The sequence below is a fragment of the Mucor velutinosus genome (genome assembly GCF_035048745.1).
Source record: "Mucor velutinosus strain NIH1002 chromosome Unknown tig00000041, whole genome shotgun sequence".
Classification (NCBI taxonomy): Eukaryota; Fungi; Mucoromycota; class Mucoromycetes; order Mucorales; family Mucoraceae; genus Mucor; species Mucor velutinosus.
Window position 1 is genome coordinate 2,114,717 of NW_027041905.1, and position 14,126 is coordinate 2,128,842.

At 40.6% G+C, this 14,126-nt stretch overlaps 7 protein-coding genes across 7 annotated transcripts; 3 read left to right on the forward strand and 4 right to left on the reverse strand.

Moving 5' to 3' along the window:
• Positions 1-1,284: 1,284 nt before the first annotated feature.
• Positions 1,285-2,498, forward strand: ATC70_000878 (uncharacterized protein; the record flags this gene model as incomplete). Its single annotated transcript, XM_064820285.1, has 4 exons — positions 1,285-1,510; positions 1,588-1,946; positions 2,002-2,196; positions 2,253-2,498. The coding sequence occupies 4 exons, from the start codon at positions 1,285-1,287 to the stop codon at positions 2,496-2,498; spliced, it is 1,026 nt and encodes a 341-aa protein (XP_064684205.1).
• Positions 2,499-2,826: 328 nt separating this feature from the next.
• ATC70_000879 (uncharacterized protein) lies at positions 2,827-3,982 on the reverse strand (the record flags this gene model as incomplete). Its single annotated transcript, XM_064820286.1, has 5 exons — positions 2,827-2,936; positions 2,998-3,202; positions 3,263-3,433; positions 3,497-3,898; positions 3,956-3,982. 5 exons carry the CDS (start codon positions 3,980-3,982, stop codon positions 2,827-2,829), a joined length of 915 nt encoding a protein of 304 aa, XP_064684206.1.
• Positions 3,983-4,515: 533 nt separating this feature from the next.
• ATC70_000880 (uncharacterized protein) lies at positions 4,516-6,277 on the reverse strand (the record flags this gene model as incomplete). The annotated part of the gene is made up of 7 exons (XM_064820287.1): positions 4,516-4,570; positions 4,623-4,824; positions 4,890-5,177; positions 5,236-5,869; positions 5,923-6,054; positions 6,109-6,122; positions 6,175-6,277. 7 exons carry the CDS (start codon positions 6,275-6,277, stop codon positions 4,516-4,518), a joined length of 1,428 nt encoding a protein of 475 aa, XP_064684207.1.
• A 1,557-nt stretch (positions 6,278-7,834) lies between these two features.
• ATC70_000881 (uncharacterized protein) lies at positions 7,835-8,640 on the reverse strand (the record flags this gene model as incomplete). The annotated part of the gene is made up of 4 exons (XM_064820288.1): positions 7,835-7,984; positions 8,045-8,146; positions 8,211-8,533; positions 8,598-8,640. 4 exons carry the CDS (start codon positions 8,638-8,640, stop codon positions 7,835-7,837), a joined length of 618 nt encoding a protein of 205 aa, XP_064684208.1.
• A 1,112-nt stretch (positions 8,641-9,752) lies between these two features.
• ATC70_000882 (uncharacterized protein) lies at positions 9,753-10,855 on the forward strand (the record flags this gene model as incomplete). Its single annotated transcript, XM_064820289.1, has 6 exons — positions 9,753-9,801; positions 9,858-9,877; positions 9,943-9,990; positions 10,049-10,099; positions 10,162-10,216; positions 10,266-10,855. The coding sequence occupies 6 exons, from the start codon at positions 9,753-9,755 to the stop codon at positions 10,853-10,855; spliced, it is 813 nt and encodes a 270-aa protein (XP_064684209.1).
• Positions 10,856-11,113: 258 nt separating this feature from the next.
• On the forward strand, positions 11,114-11,407 carry ATC70_000883 (uncharacterized protein; the record flags this gene model as incomplete). Its single annotated transcript, XM_064820290.1, has 1 exon — positions 11,114-11,407. The coding sequence occupies one exon, from the start codon at positions 11,114-11,116 to the stop codon at positions 11,405-11,407; it is 294 nt and encodes a 97-aa protein (XP_064684210.1).
• Positions 11,408-11,590: 183 nt separating this feature from the next.
• ATC70_000884 (uncharacterized protein) lies at positions 11,591-13,372 on the reverse strand (the record flags this gene model as incomplete). The annotated part of the gene is made up of 4 exons (XM_064820291.1): positions 11,591-11,786; positions 11,843-12,768; positions 12,847-12,893; positions 12,961-13,372. The coding sequence occupies 4 exons, from the start codon at positions 13,370-13,372 to the stop codon at positions 11,591-11,593; spliced, it is 1,581 nt and encodes a 526-aa protein (XP_064684211.1).
• Positions 13,373-14,126: the final 754 nt, after the last annotated feature.

Genomic DNA, 14,126 nt, shown 5'->3' on the forward strand with positions numbered 1-14,126 from the left:
AGCAACCTGTATATGGATGTGTAACATCACATAAGAAGAGTTAGATTCACAGATAATATGAAGGGTTCTCACGTATAAGTGGGGGGGGGGGCTAGAATGAAGTAGCAGTATTTTGTTAAGATAAGCAAGAGCAACTGGTAGCGTAAGCTGCCGCTGCGCAAGTTGGCTCTCCCCAAAGCGAAGCGAAGGTACAGAGCCATCCGAAACATAAACACACTCGCAGTAGTTAAAAAAGTTTTACTAGAAGCATGCACTCAAAATCAACAAATCTTAATAAACCATCACAATATCTCACCTGACGAAATCACTACTTCAAAGACATGTTGCTGTAGATGTTTGCTTTTTTTCAGGAGTTCAACTTGCCAAGGATGTATTTATTAGTCATCATCTCAGGGAGCAACTCATTTCTCTCAGTGCTTTGTAAATACAGCTACTACATTTCATGGTCAAGATCCGTCGGCATGTCCTGATGCAGCTGCATTATATATTCAAGTGTGATTATTTTCTTATGCTCAACCGTGATGTATTTTTAAAAAAAAAAACCCCTATAAATGCTTGCGCTATTTTGATTTACCCTGATCAAATAACAGTGAGCAAATTTTTACCCCCCCCCCCCCCAAGCAATGTATTCTTGGTTTCAATCATCAAGGCAACCCATCGGTTGAAATTGACGTGTATTTAAATATTACTTGCTTGGTTTGTCGCTGCTAATAATGGATCATTAGACCTAAATCTTTTGAAAACAAGTTGTTGCAGCTTACATACACAGAAATTGGTGAAAGAATCCGCACTAGAAAGCAGTGGAGTAACTGACAGCTCGTAGTACAACTAACAGCCATATGAAGCATCAAGTCATGAAAGCAACAGTTTGCCACTGGATTGGTAACTTTGATGGCCTTGAAGGGACTCTGCAGTTTTGTCTGCTTCATTCGACTGAAACTGTATATTCGAGTTACCCTGCAGCCTCCTCCAACACCTTTGACTACGACGGTTGACTCGTCTGACGCAAATGTCATTTGAATGCAAGGATATATATAGAATGTCCATAACTGCCAGAAGGATAAATCCATACCACTTATTCAACTGATTCGCTTTGGTAATTGCAAGCTGCTCCTTCCTAGATCTCTCAGTTAAGTGCATCAGATGAGTGAAATGTCTTGAAAAAATCACGGGTAAATGTTTAAATTATCACAATTATTAAACATTTAAGTTTCCTATTTCGAGAGTTTCTTTTCTTTTACCTTTTAATAATTATACACACATACACAACTTATTATAGGCAACATGTCTTTTACTACATCGTCCAGTGTACCATCCAACGACCAGTTTGATAGAGAGTCTGTTGGCTCAACACCACCATTACCAGAACAAGCTTGCGAAATACAAACACTCATGTGCTCCTTTTTGAAAGAGCATACAGCATATGACGTCTTACCTGTGAGCTATCGGCTGATTGTCTTTGATACTCGACTCTTGGTCAAGAAAGCATTGAACGCACTTGTACAGAACGGTAAGCTTGTCTTGATGGTACATACAGCCATCGATATACAACTGCTCATGCTCACACAACAACACTACCAACAACAGGCATTGTCTCTGCTCCTCTGTGGTCCAGCGAAACACAACGATTTGCAGGCATGCTAACCGTGGCCGACTTTATCAATTTGATACAATACTACTATACCCACTCTTCTGTCGAAGACGCTTCTCGTGAAATTGAGAGCTTCGAGTTGGCACATTTACGCAACGTAGAGAAATTAGTTGGAGCACCAGCACCTCAATTAGTGTCGATGGACCCCATGGCTACATTGTATGACGCGTGTCGAAAGTTGGCAGAAAGCAGGGTACATCGAGTCCCACTGTTGGATAAGGAACCGGAAACTGGCACAGAGATGATTGTTAGCGTGATTACACAGTACCGTATTCTGAAGTTTATTGCTTCCAATGTGAGTGTGCCTAGGATGGTGGTGGTGATTGTGCATTACTGACTGTTACACTTAGTTTAAGCACACTAGAGCATTAAGACAACCGTTATCAGAACTGAAAATTGGAACCTACGAGAATATAGCAACAGCATCCATGTCAACACCGGTGATTCAAGTGATCAATATGTTTGTGGAGCAAAATATAAGTGCCGTGCCCATTGTGGACGCAAATGGCGTGGTGCTCAATGTGTACGAGACGATCGATGTGATGGTAAGGTTGCCAAGGCTTCAGCGCTGAATTGTGGTAGTAACAGCAGGTATGTGTAGAGTATTGCTAGATCAGGGCGATACAAGGAACTGGATATCCCTGTTGGAGAGGCAATGGAAGCGAGGCCCAAGGACTATCCTGGAGTGCATACATGTACACTGAATGACACATTGCACTCCATTTTCAGAACCATCAGAAAGCAGAGGGTGTATAGGCTAATCATTGTGGACGGAGAGAACAAGCTGATTGGCATTGTCAGTCTATCAAACATCTTGGGTTATCTTGTGGGCTATAAACGCCCGTAATGATGCTTTGAATAAAAACCTGGCTACCTGACGACTATTGTAGGGTCTACTTTACGTAAGACTATTATTTCAGAGCTCAAAATACACTCCAGCAGCTGTCATTTTGGCGCTAGTGACAAAAAATGTCATCTTTCACTGCGAGCGGAAATGTGTTGATATATAAGATGCTTTGTGCTACAGTTACACACGAATCAGCTAGAGTGGCATATACCATCGCACAACCAATAATATGGTTCATGAGTCAACATGATTGACAAATACTAAAGTAAAAAGATGTTTATGTATAAATAGTGCTTAGAATATATGTAAAGTGAAAAGTGTGAGTTATTTATCCAGGAGGAAGCAAAGAGGCATCAACAACATCAGAATCCTCGTATGAATGTTCAGTTTGAGGTTCATAATGATCGTGAACGGGAGATCTAGGCATAGCCATAATACCTGTGATGTATATCAAATTAGCAATCACATTTCCAAATCACTTTTGAAATAAGCAACTTACCAGTTCTTGAAGCTTCGAGGATACCAAAAGGTTTGCAAAGCTTCATGAATGAAGATAATCTACTCGACTTGGCACACAATTCGATAATGACAGAATCTGAGGACACATCAACGACCTTACCGTCAAAGAGACGAGTAAGTTCTGTCAAGGCACGCAAATGAGAGAATGTTTCACGAAGGGTATCAGAAGAGCCAGTGGCAGATTGCTAGCAACAGATAGGTTTAGTTGGCATCGATGCTGTCGAATGCCTTCTTGGTTGACTTACATTCTTGTAACGATTGAGGAGCTCGTCCTCGTATTCAACATCATCATCCAATTTGGCGGTAGGCAATTGCTCATGTAAATGCTCAGGGCCAAGAATTGAAACCTTGATCAGCAAAAGTTCGCGCTCAACCAGCTTTGTCTTTGAGTAATCTAATACAGCCCAAACAGGAACCTATGATGTGATTGTGTCAATGGCCCATCTTCCTGCCTCTCTCTGTCTCTGTTGTTCCCTTACCAAATCTTCCAATTGACGTCTAGCTTGTTCAATTTGCACATTTCTACCGTTAAAGACAATGGTCATACGACTGAGATCCTCCACCTCAGTATTGGCTACAACAAGCGACTCAATGTTGAATCCACGAGCAGCCAAGATACCAGACACACGACTGAGGACACCAGGTTCGTTTTGAACCAAACAGTTCAGAACATGACGAGTCTCTGGCTGGAGACTGGGAGCAGGTGTGTTGTAGAGAATGTTGGTTACTGCATCTTCGACAGTAGGTTGAGGCACAATAGGGACAGGAGCAAAACGACGTTGACGAATATGCTTCTTGAAGGAAATGGCAGATGTAGCGGAACTGCTTTGAGAGGCCAAGAATCTGGCATTGTTGATGACAGGAGAGCGAGTGTTGTGCACCTTCAATAAGAGATGTTAGATCAATGTATGCATGATGATGGAGATAGAAACACTTACAACTCGAGTAGCAATGGATCTAAACATTCTGTGCAAGAAAGAAGAAAAAGAAAATGTGGGGATTTGAGGGGAGAGAGAGAACTGAGCTTGGCTATTTATACCAAATGGATTGGCTACCCCAGATTCCAAACAATTCATGTTATCTCTAGTTCTATGGGCTGTGACGAGAAGTTGAATCATAAACAACAAAGCGAGCTTATTGGTACATCTCATTGTGTGAATCTTAAAATTTAAATATTCACCTGCTTTTGATCAAAGATGCGTGTCGTGTAGGGGAGCGTACAATGGGCTGTATTGATATCAGATTCTCTGTGGATCCTGCTTGAATGACTCACTATCAAATCGAGCATGTATCTAGAATGAAGCCACCTTCATCTCAATGCAAGTGTATCAATCAAACACTCCTCACTCCATTGATGTGAAAGTTACACTAACATGATAACTTTAAAAAGCCACTCGTTTTATTCGACAATATGAAAAGCAGTGTTGACACAAATTAATGCAACATGATCAACAAGGAGGAGGTGGCAAACAAGGGGTAAAAGAGGGAGGGTATTCACTCAAGCAGAAGGTACTGTGAAGCTTCTGATGGTCATGGTCATATCATCCAAATGCCTACAATGATACAGTCAGTACTGTATACTAGTACTACACATTAAATACGTACTTGTGAATCTTGTCACTCAAGGAAGGCTGTAAAACCAGATTGGCAGTAGTAGTAGCAGCAGCAGCAGCAGCAGCATTCTTGCTCTTTCTACTCTGAGCAATAAGCGATTTAGCCAACAACAACTTGGCTTCTTTCTGCAATCTTCTCTTTTCAATCATTTCTTGTAAGCTCTTGTAATGTCTAATAGTAATAAGACTATCTTCTATTAAAACACACATATCAGTATATCCAAGCACGATAATAATTCATGCAAATAGAGCTGCATACCATATTTATCATCTTCAGGGCTTGTCTTGTTGGCATTCTTTGCACTGGTCTTCTTGACCATCTTCTTCTTGCTATTGACAGCTTCATCCAAATCATCTTGAGAGTCCATCATGCCATCAAATAGACGCTCAAAGTTGTTTTTGAAATCAACAACCAAACAATCCTGCTTTTCCCCATGAAGACGAGATCCTCTGCCCAACATTTGCTGAAACAATGGCTCTGAGTTAGTTTTTCTGGCAAGCAAAATACAATCCACGCGAGGGAGATCAGTGCCTTCAGTTAAAATAGCTGCCAAAACAAGTGTTACATATCAGTTCTTGGAGGATTCATCTGAGGCCACACTTACCGCAATTAACCAACACAGGGATCTTGCCGCTCTTGAAATCTTCGAGAATCGAGGCTCTGGTCTTTGAATCGGTCTTGCTTGTGATAAATCTTGCATTGACTCCTTCAGCGATGAAATCTTCGCATAAATCTTGCGTCTTTTCAATGTTGCGAGCAAAGACAAGGGTAGACTTTCTCTTTCTTTGATGTGCAAATTGTCTCCAACTGGTGATTACAACTCTGTGCAATGTGTCATCGTCCAAAAACCCATCAGTGTCCACCGTGGTGATTCTCAAGTCGCTAAGATGGCCAATGTCAATCATTTCCAATAAACCCAAATGGAAGGAGATTGGACCAAATACAGGGTCCAAGGCCTTCTTATCGGCTCTATTTGGAGTTGCAGTACAGCCCCAGAGCAACACTTTGGAGGCACGTTCCAGCACGCCAAAGTACTCGAACACACGCATGTAAGTCTTTGCTACTGCATGGTGTGCTTCATCAACAATTAACGCCTTGAATTCCTTGGGATCAAACTTTTCCATTCGAAGTTTAGCCTTGTCTTTCTTATCCTTGCTGTTTAAGCTCTGAACAGAGGCAACAACAATGTCAGTAGCAGCAGGGTCACAGTGATTGCTGCCTTGCTCAACTTCAACAGTCTACAGCTGTAATCAGTGTCAAGTATATCATGACACATCCAATTTATCCGTACCAGATTTGGATTAAACTTGGAGATTTGGGCCTTTGCCTGACTGATCAATTCGATACGATGAGCAATCACCAGGACTTTGGTTGCCTTTGCTGCTGGTGAAGGGATCAATGGAATCAAGTTGGACATGACGACCTAATATGCCGGTTAGTGTATGCTCCATGCATGAATTTTGAGCACTGGGGTTACCGTCTTGCCACTGCCTATATCTTTTTCATCAATGGACTGATGTATATTGTACTTTGTCCGATTTACCTGTTGGCAAAGAGATGAGTTGCTGATAGTTGCCCTTTTTGATATTGGCCAAGGTGTCCTTGATGCAGCGGTCTTGATATTCTCTTAACTCGACATTTTCCATTTGATGTATCTTGTGGAATAAAGGATGATAGAAAGAGAAGAAGAAGGAAAGAAGAAAGACCTAGAGCTTTGATTGCTTTTGTGTTACAGTTTTGGCTTAATGTGACGGATGTTGCCCTATTAAACATTTGGTTTCAAATGCTTGTGGTGATAAAAAAAAACAGTAATTGCTTACTACGGAAATCGGCATGGTAGCAAGTGCTTTGATGTACAAGTTTAAACTAGTCTCTTACTATGTTTAGACGAGAGGTTAATTGATAAAGACCATTTTGAAGCCATAGATTTGATAATTAAGGATGTATCATTTGTTTTGTTTGGATCAAGACCAGCACAAGAGAGCATGATCAGTACACTTGGATATACTTGTCTCCGAGGGTAGTCTTCATAGTTGAAATCACATATAATCAGACTATACGCAGATTGATTCAATATATCTGGCACTGTAAAGCCGCGATGTAACAATTTGACGTCTTTCAGTAGAAGATGGTTCCTGAATATACTATTGTACTGTTTAAGGTCCGTTTTCAACATCTTGCATTGTGATCCTATCTAGGATCCAGTTTCACAACGAGAAAATAGAAGGCTATCAGTAAAAAAAAAAAAAAAAAAAAAAAAAAAAAAAAAAAAAAAAAAAAAAAAACCATTAATTAAGGTGTTCTAGCTAGAGACGAGCTGTAATATCCTTATATTTGAGAGCCTGCAAGAAAAAGAGCAAATATTTGGTAGCCCACACAGCAAAGAAGACGTTGTATGATGATTTCTGTCTTGAAAACAATGTAGAACGACTTGAGTTAAAAACCATGGTGTGATACGATTCTTCTGAAAGTTTACTTAATAAGAAACTTTTCCTTTTTTGCCTTGCATTTCGTTTGTTTTTCTAATCAATACGGAAGGTTTTCTTGGCTCATTAAGGCTTCCTCAGAGAGGAAAAGAGAATGCATGCGATTTAGATCGATGACTCCTATAAGTGTGCATCATAGTGTTAATGAAGACAGTAAGTAGGTGGATATTTTCATTGACCCCGCATGTTGGCAAAGAACGACAGAGGCGGTAGATGGCTATCTGTTTCCTAAAGGATGTACTATCGTATTCAGCACTGGAAGTATGCACATGAATCCAGACTACTACACTGACCCCAAAGCATTTCTGCCTGAAAGATTCTTGAACAACAACAAAGCAAGGATGGCTGCAACAAATGGAAGATTGGATGACAGAGATCACTTTGCATTTGGTTGGGGGAGGTAAGCTTTTGTCTGGTAGAGTCTTTATATACATCTAATCATCTGAAAAACAGACGTATTTGTCCTGGCATCTACTTGTTAATGTGAATTCAATGTATATTATACCAGATTGCTTCAATCTACTTGATATCTAGGCTGAACTGGAGATATTCTATGTATTTGTTCAGATATTTGCAAGAGCAGACATCTTGCCAGACAAGGAATTGTCAGGTATCGATGGGGTTCAGGCGTCTGGCATTACATTTACACCCAATCCTTACACGCTAAAATGCGTAGCTCGTACAACTGCATTAAGTTATTTCTACAATAAATGGCATTTATTTAAGAGTAGCAAAGTACTTTTTAAGGTTGGGACGCTCTTCAAAGGCCTCGACAAACTTGAGAAGGTTAGGTGCAGCGCCCTCCAACTTGCTGCGAGCACCACCATCATCAATCATGTGGTAGATCAAGATATCAGCAAAGGTAAGCTATTCGAAATCCAAGTTAATAGCCTGGTATACACAGCGTAAAAAAAAACCCATCATTACCTTTTCACCCAAGAGATAAGGACCCTCACGATCAGAATAATACTTTTCAAACAAGCTGATTTGTGCAGGAAGGGTCTCGTTGGCATATTTAGCCTTCATTTCCTATTGACATGCATCAAATCAGTACATGCCATTTGACGCATCACAACATATATGGACAACTTACATCAGATCCAAAGAAAGAGTTTTTCAAGTGTTCAAACCACACATCATTGAGTTCAGCAACAACGTCTAAAATTTGGTTTTCCTCAGGAGTAGAGCCATGATACTTGCCACCCAGCTTTGTAGAAATGTAGCGCATGATGGCAGGTGCCTTGACGAACGTTTGGCCATTGGTTTCGATGAAGGGGAGGGTAGCAGAATGGATACCTTTGGCTTGAAGCTTTTGCTTTAATGCGGGCCATTCTTCATGCTTGACACGAATATAGTCGTGCTCTAATCCAGCATCTTCAAGTAAGAGCTTGACATTCTCTCCACGAGCACGTGTAACTGAATGCAGATAACGCCATGTTATTACGCCATATTACTTATATTTGGTTTCGAAAGAACTTACGGCTATCGCCAACAGTGAAATAATAAAGAGTGATCTTGTCCATTTGTAAAAAGATATAAAGAGTATTTGATATAATGTAATAGCAAACTGAATTACTGTTTGCAATCCTATTTATACTTGGTTTCATTCCTCTGTGCCTGAGACTGTAGCAATGACTGTCAATCCATGTTCACCCTCACTCATGGTAAGATGTGAATGCTTAGTAATCCATTCATTTGCTGCCCCACCCCCCAAAATAAAGTAAATGATACTTTTCACCCCATCAGTCGTTAAAGCAAACATGTTCTTCTTCAAACACGTATTCACTGAGATGTATTTGATGGGGTGAATAGAAAGCCTTGGAAGGAAAGATGTCGGATTACGTCGCATTACGTTATCTTCATTCATAGAGGTACCTTGACCACCACAGCATATACGTCCGGCGCAGTAGCTAAGCTCTCTTTATGCGTCTGTCATGGTATAGTGTAACAACCAAAAAATTTCGTGATTCACAGGAATAAGAAATGTAGCGCTCAAATTCGCAACATGCATATGAATCAAGTTGCACTGTTTCAGTAACCTGAATCGGTCAATTGTCTCTGTCCAAGAGTGATCTCAGGGGACCAATGAAGCTATGAGAGAAAACCTATGATTGATTTCATACAAGGTCTTGCAAATTTGCACTTGAGATCCTCTTTATCTACTCGCTCGAATGTGATTTTCTCTCTCAAATCAAGGCAGATTCACTCTGTAAGTTTCTAAGAGCACTGTGACAAAAATTGCTCTAATCAATACAGTGAAATAAACTCGGATCCTGAATAAAATGCCATTTATACATGCATTTTTACTACATCTCCATGGAATTACTGTAAAAAGTCCAATTAAAGCGTTGTTTGGTTCATTAAATCACGCCTATCAAATTGTGAAATAACTAAACACACTAGTTTTGAGCGCATTCTCCCGTTCAATGCCAAAATAGCCAGTACATTGCAAACGCCTCTAAATGCTGTCGACTTGCTAGTAGTGATTTCATCACGAACAGAGGTGCTCCAAGTAAAAATGAGAACCAAGACAAATGAATCATCTCCTGCTACTCTATTCTCCGTCACCCATTCTGGTTCTATTTTGTTCGCTTGGGGATTACCCTTTTTCTATTAATCACCACTTTAAGCGAAAATGCCACCAAGATTTGGAGGAGCACCTAAATGTCCTCGTTGTGAGAAATGTAAGTTGTTTTTTATGCCAATGCATGTGAAGATTCAATTAACATTAGCTGATTAGCTGTCTATATGGCAGAACAGGTAAAAAACGACAGAAAAGCTCGATAAATAGCACACACACGCAAACTCAACAAGCTGACCTCTAGGTTCTTGGCCCAGGAGGGCAATGGCACAACTATTGCTTGACATGCAAAGTAAGCTATATCATAGGGGCTACTCTACATGAACTTCACTCACTCATCTGCCATGTAGGAATGCAACAAAAGACTGGACTCAACCACATTAACCGAAAAGGATAATGAGGTAGGCATGATGAAGAGAAGTGCGATATAATGGGGAGCCACCAACACAAAAACACGGCATAGGCTTATTGCAAGACTTGTTATAGTCGCAAATGGGGACCTAAAGGATATGGATTTGGTAAAGTGTATTGCCTCTTTTATGGAAGAGATACTAAAACAATGTATAGCTGGTGGTGCTGCATTTTTGAGTACAGAGAACAAGATGCCTAGTGAAGTTCTAAAGGAAAACTATGATGATGCTGCCATTACGAGATCTGCATCCATAACACCCTCTTTACCTTCACGTGAAAGCCCTGCTTTACCGCCTAGAACACCCTCTAACGTTTCTCATGAAACACCATCTCCACTAGCAGCTTCATCCACACCGCCATCATTGCCTTCTAGACCAACAACGAGCAATGCACTCAATCGCCCACCTGTTCCAATCTCGTCCAAACCAGCTTCAAATGAAGTCCCAGCAACTTCCTACATCAAGCATCAAACAACCTACGTACCTCGTAAATTCAACTTTGGATCGCAACCAGACACTTGCACAGGCTGTGGTAAAGCCGTTTATGCAGCAGAACTTGTGTTGGGGGCTGGTAACAAGTATCATAAGATGTGTTTGAAATGCTGTCAATGCGGTAAAAGACTAGATTCGACCAACATGGTGGATCGTGATTTCGACCTCTACTGTAGAGGATGCTACTCTAAATCATTTGGCCCCAAAGGCTATGGTTACGGTAATTTGCTAACACCTGAAGGTGCTACACGATAAATGTGAAATAAATCATTCTTTCATGCGCAACATGAAAACCAAGGATCATCTTGACGCAACCAATTTCAGGTGCATTTTATGGCGCCTTGCCTTATTTGAACGAGCAGTGTTGTTGTAGCACAATAAGCAGAATATGATGCAAGGATTATAGCATTGCCATTTTACCCAAAATTTCAAATATAAATAGTGGCCGCTATTTGCCATCAAGTCGAGAAAAGTATCAAATTATTCTCATCAATAATAACTCAGTAACTCAAAATGGATTTCTCAAAGACTGACTCAAAGAAGGATCGTGCTGTTGGTAACGTCAAGGACACTGTTGGTGGTGCTGTCGGAAACGAATCACTTCAATCCGAAGGTAAGGCTCAAAACGCCTCTGGTCAAGCTCAAGGTGCTCTTGCCACTGCCCAAGGTTACGTTCAAGGTGCTGCTGACCAAGTTTCTGGTGCTGCCAAGGGTGCTGTAAACTCCCTCACTGGTAACAACTCTGGTGAAGCCGGTAACAAGCTGCAAGAAAAGAAGGGTGAGGCCCAAAAGAACTTCAACTCTTAAATATCCCGATATTCCTGTACATAGTATAAATACTACTATATATCATTCACTACTTTACTTTTTATTACTACCTACCCCCAAATAAATAATACAATTTGTTTGTCCAAGAATGCATGTATTGTCATGATAAAGAATGGTTTATTTACATCTATGTGTGTGTGTGTGTGTGTGTATCTGCTACTCTCAAGAGATACCCAGTGTTCTTTTACTAAACTCATACACGGCATAGCTAATGCTAACAGAAGGTACGACTTTGAATAAAGTAGGGCCCAGTCCCTTGTAAAATCCTCTCGCGCCGTCAGCGTGGAATGTCTTTTTAGCTGCATCCCAGGCAGACGTGTAACGATATGGATGTGCTGGTGTTCCTTGAGCTTGTAATCTACATCAAGGAGGATTAGCTTGGAAGTTATATCCTGAACAGCAAGCTCAGATTACCTGGTTCTAATCATATTCAATGGGTAGACACTACTTGCGCCAATAGAGCCACTCACCATACCGCAAGCCCATAAGATCAGTACATTGGGAGGTTTGCCTTTTCCATGCTCATCCTTTTGATTGTTCATGTACTGAAGATAGGTGACCTTGAGCGTCTCGTAAATACCCATATCCAATGCTTGATAAGGAAACACGCCCATCAAGCTCACTGTCAAACCAGGCCAAAATCCCTTGAGTCCACCTGATTTATACATGGCTTTTGCTGTATTGAATATCAAATGCTTTTGTCTCGCCTTGAATGCATCGCTGCTCTTTTTCTTTTGTTGTTCTCCATTGTTGGCTTCAATAATCATGGACGACATGATACGTGTCTTGAGCGTCTCGACAGGATAAATACAAAATTGTGCGCATAGACCAGCAACACCACCAGCAACAAATCTTGCACCCACAGGTATACCGTTCTTATCCTCTGATTGTGTTAATTCTGCTAATACGGATTTGGCTGTCTCGAAAACGTAGAATTTGATGGCGGACTCAGGGACAATCTTGATGACATTGAGACCATTGCCAACAAAGAATGCTCTGAATCCTCCTTGGCGATAAATATTCTTCATGCCAGAAATGATGGCCGACTGTGTGGGTTTTTTGGTTGCTGCTGCTGCTGTGGTGGTGGTGGTTGATTTCATGGCTTGTTGTTGCGAATTGGAGTATGATGTTTGAGTAATGAGGTATATTTTGAGTCTATCGAATGGAGCTGTACATGTTCTGGACACAGCACCTGCCATACCACCTGCTGCTAGGTATTTGTAAGCATTGTTGGCTGTTTCGTCAGTATGTGGAATGACAACTTCGGCATCGTGTGTGAGTTGTGTTGATGATTGGTAGTATTGATAGATTTCGAGAATCGTAGTTTCACGTGGCAATAACTAAGGATGGAGATAGCTGGGTTAGAAGATGGGCTCTGACTCCTCTTCATCTATGATGTAGTGTGGTATATACTTTACTAATAAGAAATCACGCCAATCTTGAAAATCGATATAGCCATTTCCCTCTAATAGCCATTCTTGTCAGCATACCCTCCTTTCTTTCTTGACGCCTAACTCGCTTTATTATCTTACCTGTATCAATGACTTGCATGAAATTCACAATATCCTCATCCGTGACATGAATACCAGCCTCTTTCAAAGCACACTCAAGATCCTTTGCATGTATTCTAAAGTCCCCTGATTTGTTGATTTCAGAAAACAACTGCCAAAGATCCTTTTCTTTATCCAATACATAGGTTCTAAATTCTTGATAATCTATAATGCCGTCGTGCGCTGTATCGCATTTTGCTAGTAGATCAGTAACGTAACGCGTGTGTGCTGGTAGGTGTGTTAATTTGAGAAAGCCTCCGAGAATGGCTTCAGCATCCAAATAGCCTCTGCCCTTGCAGTCGAGTGATTCAAATAAACTCTTTATCCGTGCTTCTCTTTCTCCAGCTTTTTCGTCAAAGTAAGGATGTGGTGACCCAGGTATCGATGAACTCATAACTATAATTCGCCCAAAAAAAAAAAAAAAAAATAAGACTTAAGATTTTCCCTTTTTGTCATTGTGGATTTTCCTTACCATTGATTATCTTGTTTGTTGCGTAGTAATGGGTCTATATATATAAAAAAAAACGAACGTATGTGTTGCTTGCGATGTTATGTGCGTGTGAGCGAGAGAGCAAATGGGTGAAAATGGCCCTTTTTTTTCCTTCTTCGTTGGTTCAAATGTTTGTCTAATTGAAAGAAAAGAAAAAAAAAAAAAAAAAAAAAAAAAAAAAAAAAAAGAATAAATTTTTGTTCTTTCAGTGCACTGTAGTGGAGTCCTACAAACACCCATCGACAGATGTCTCTGACCTGGTAAAGGTTGTTCATTGGAAGCTACTCATCACAGGGTCGTCATCATATACAAGCATTATGTTGGATGTACCGTTTAACACTGTAGCACATCTTATATGCTTAGATCTGCAACTCTTGGGAGGAAAAGGTTAAGATTGCGGGGCGAAAATCCCCACATTTGACACGGCTGATGTATCCCAACCGTTGATGATTCACAAAACATCAAAGTCAGTTACAGCGACACACCATTTGTGCTCAGTTCATCAACATCATATCAAAGTACGACATCTATTGCTTTGAACTCACATCATGGGTAAATCCGATCTGCATCCCTCAAATGCAATCAAGTGATGAAACCTACTAGAGGAAATATTGCTTGGCTAGCATCTTTGGTGGATCTGTTGATAGTTCAGGCACTT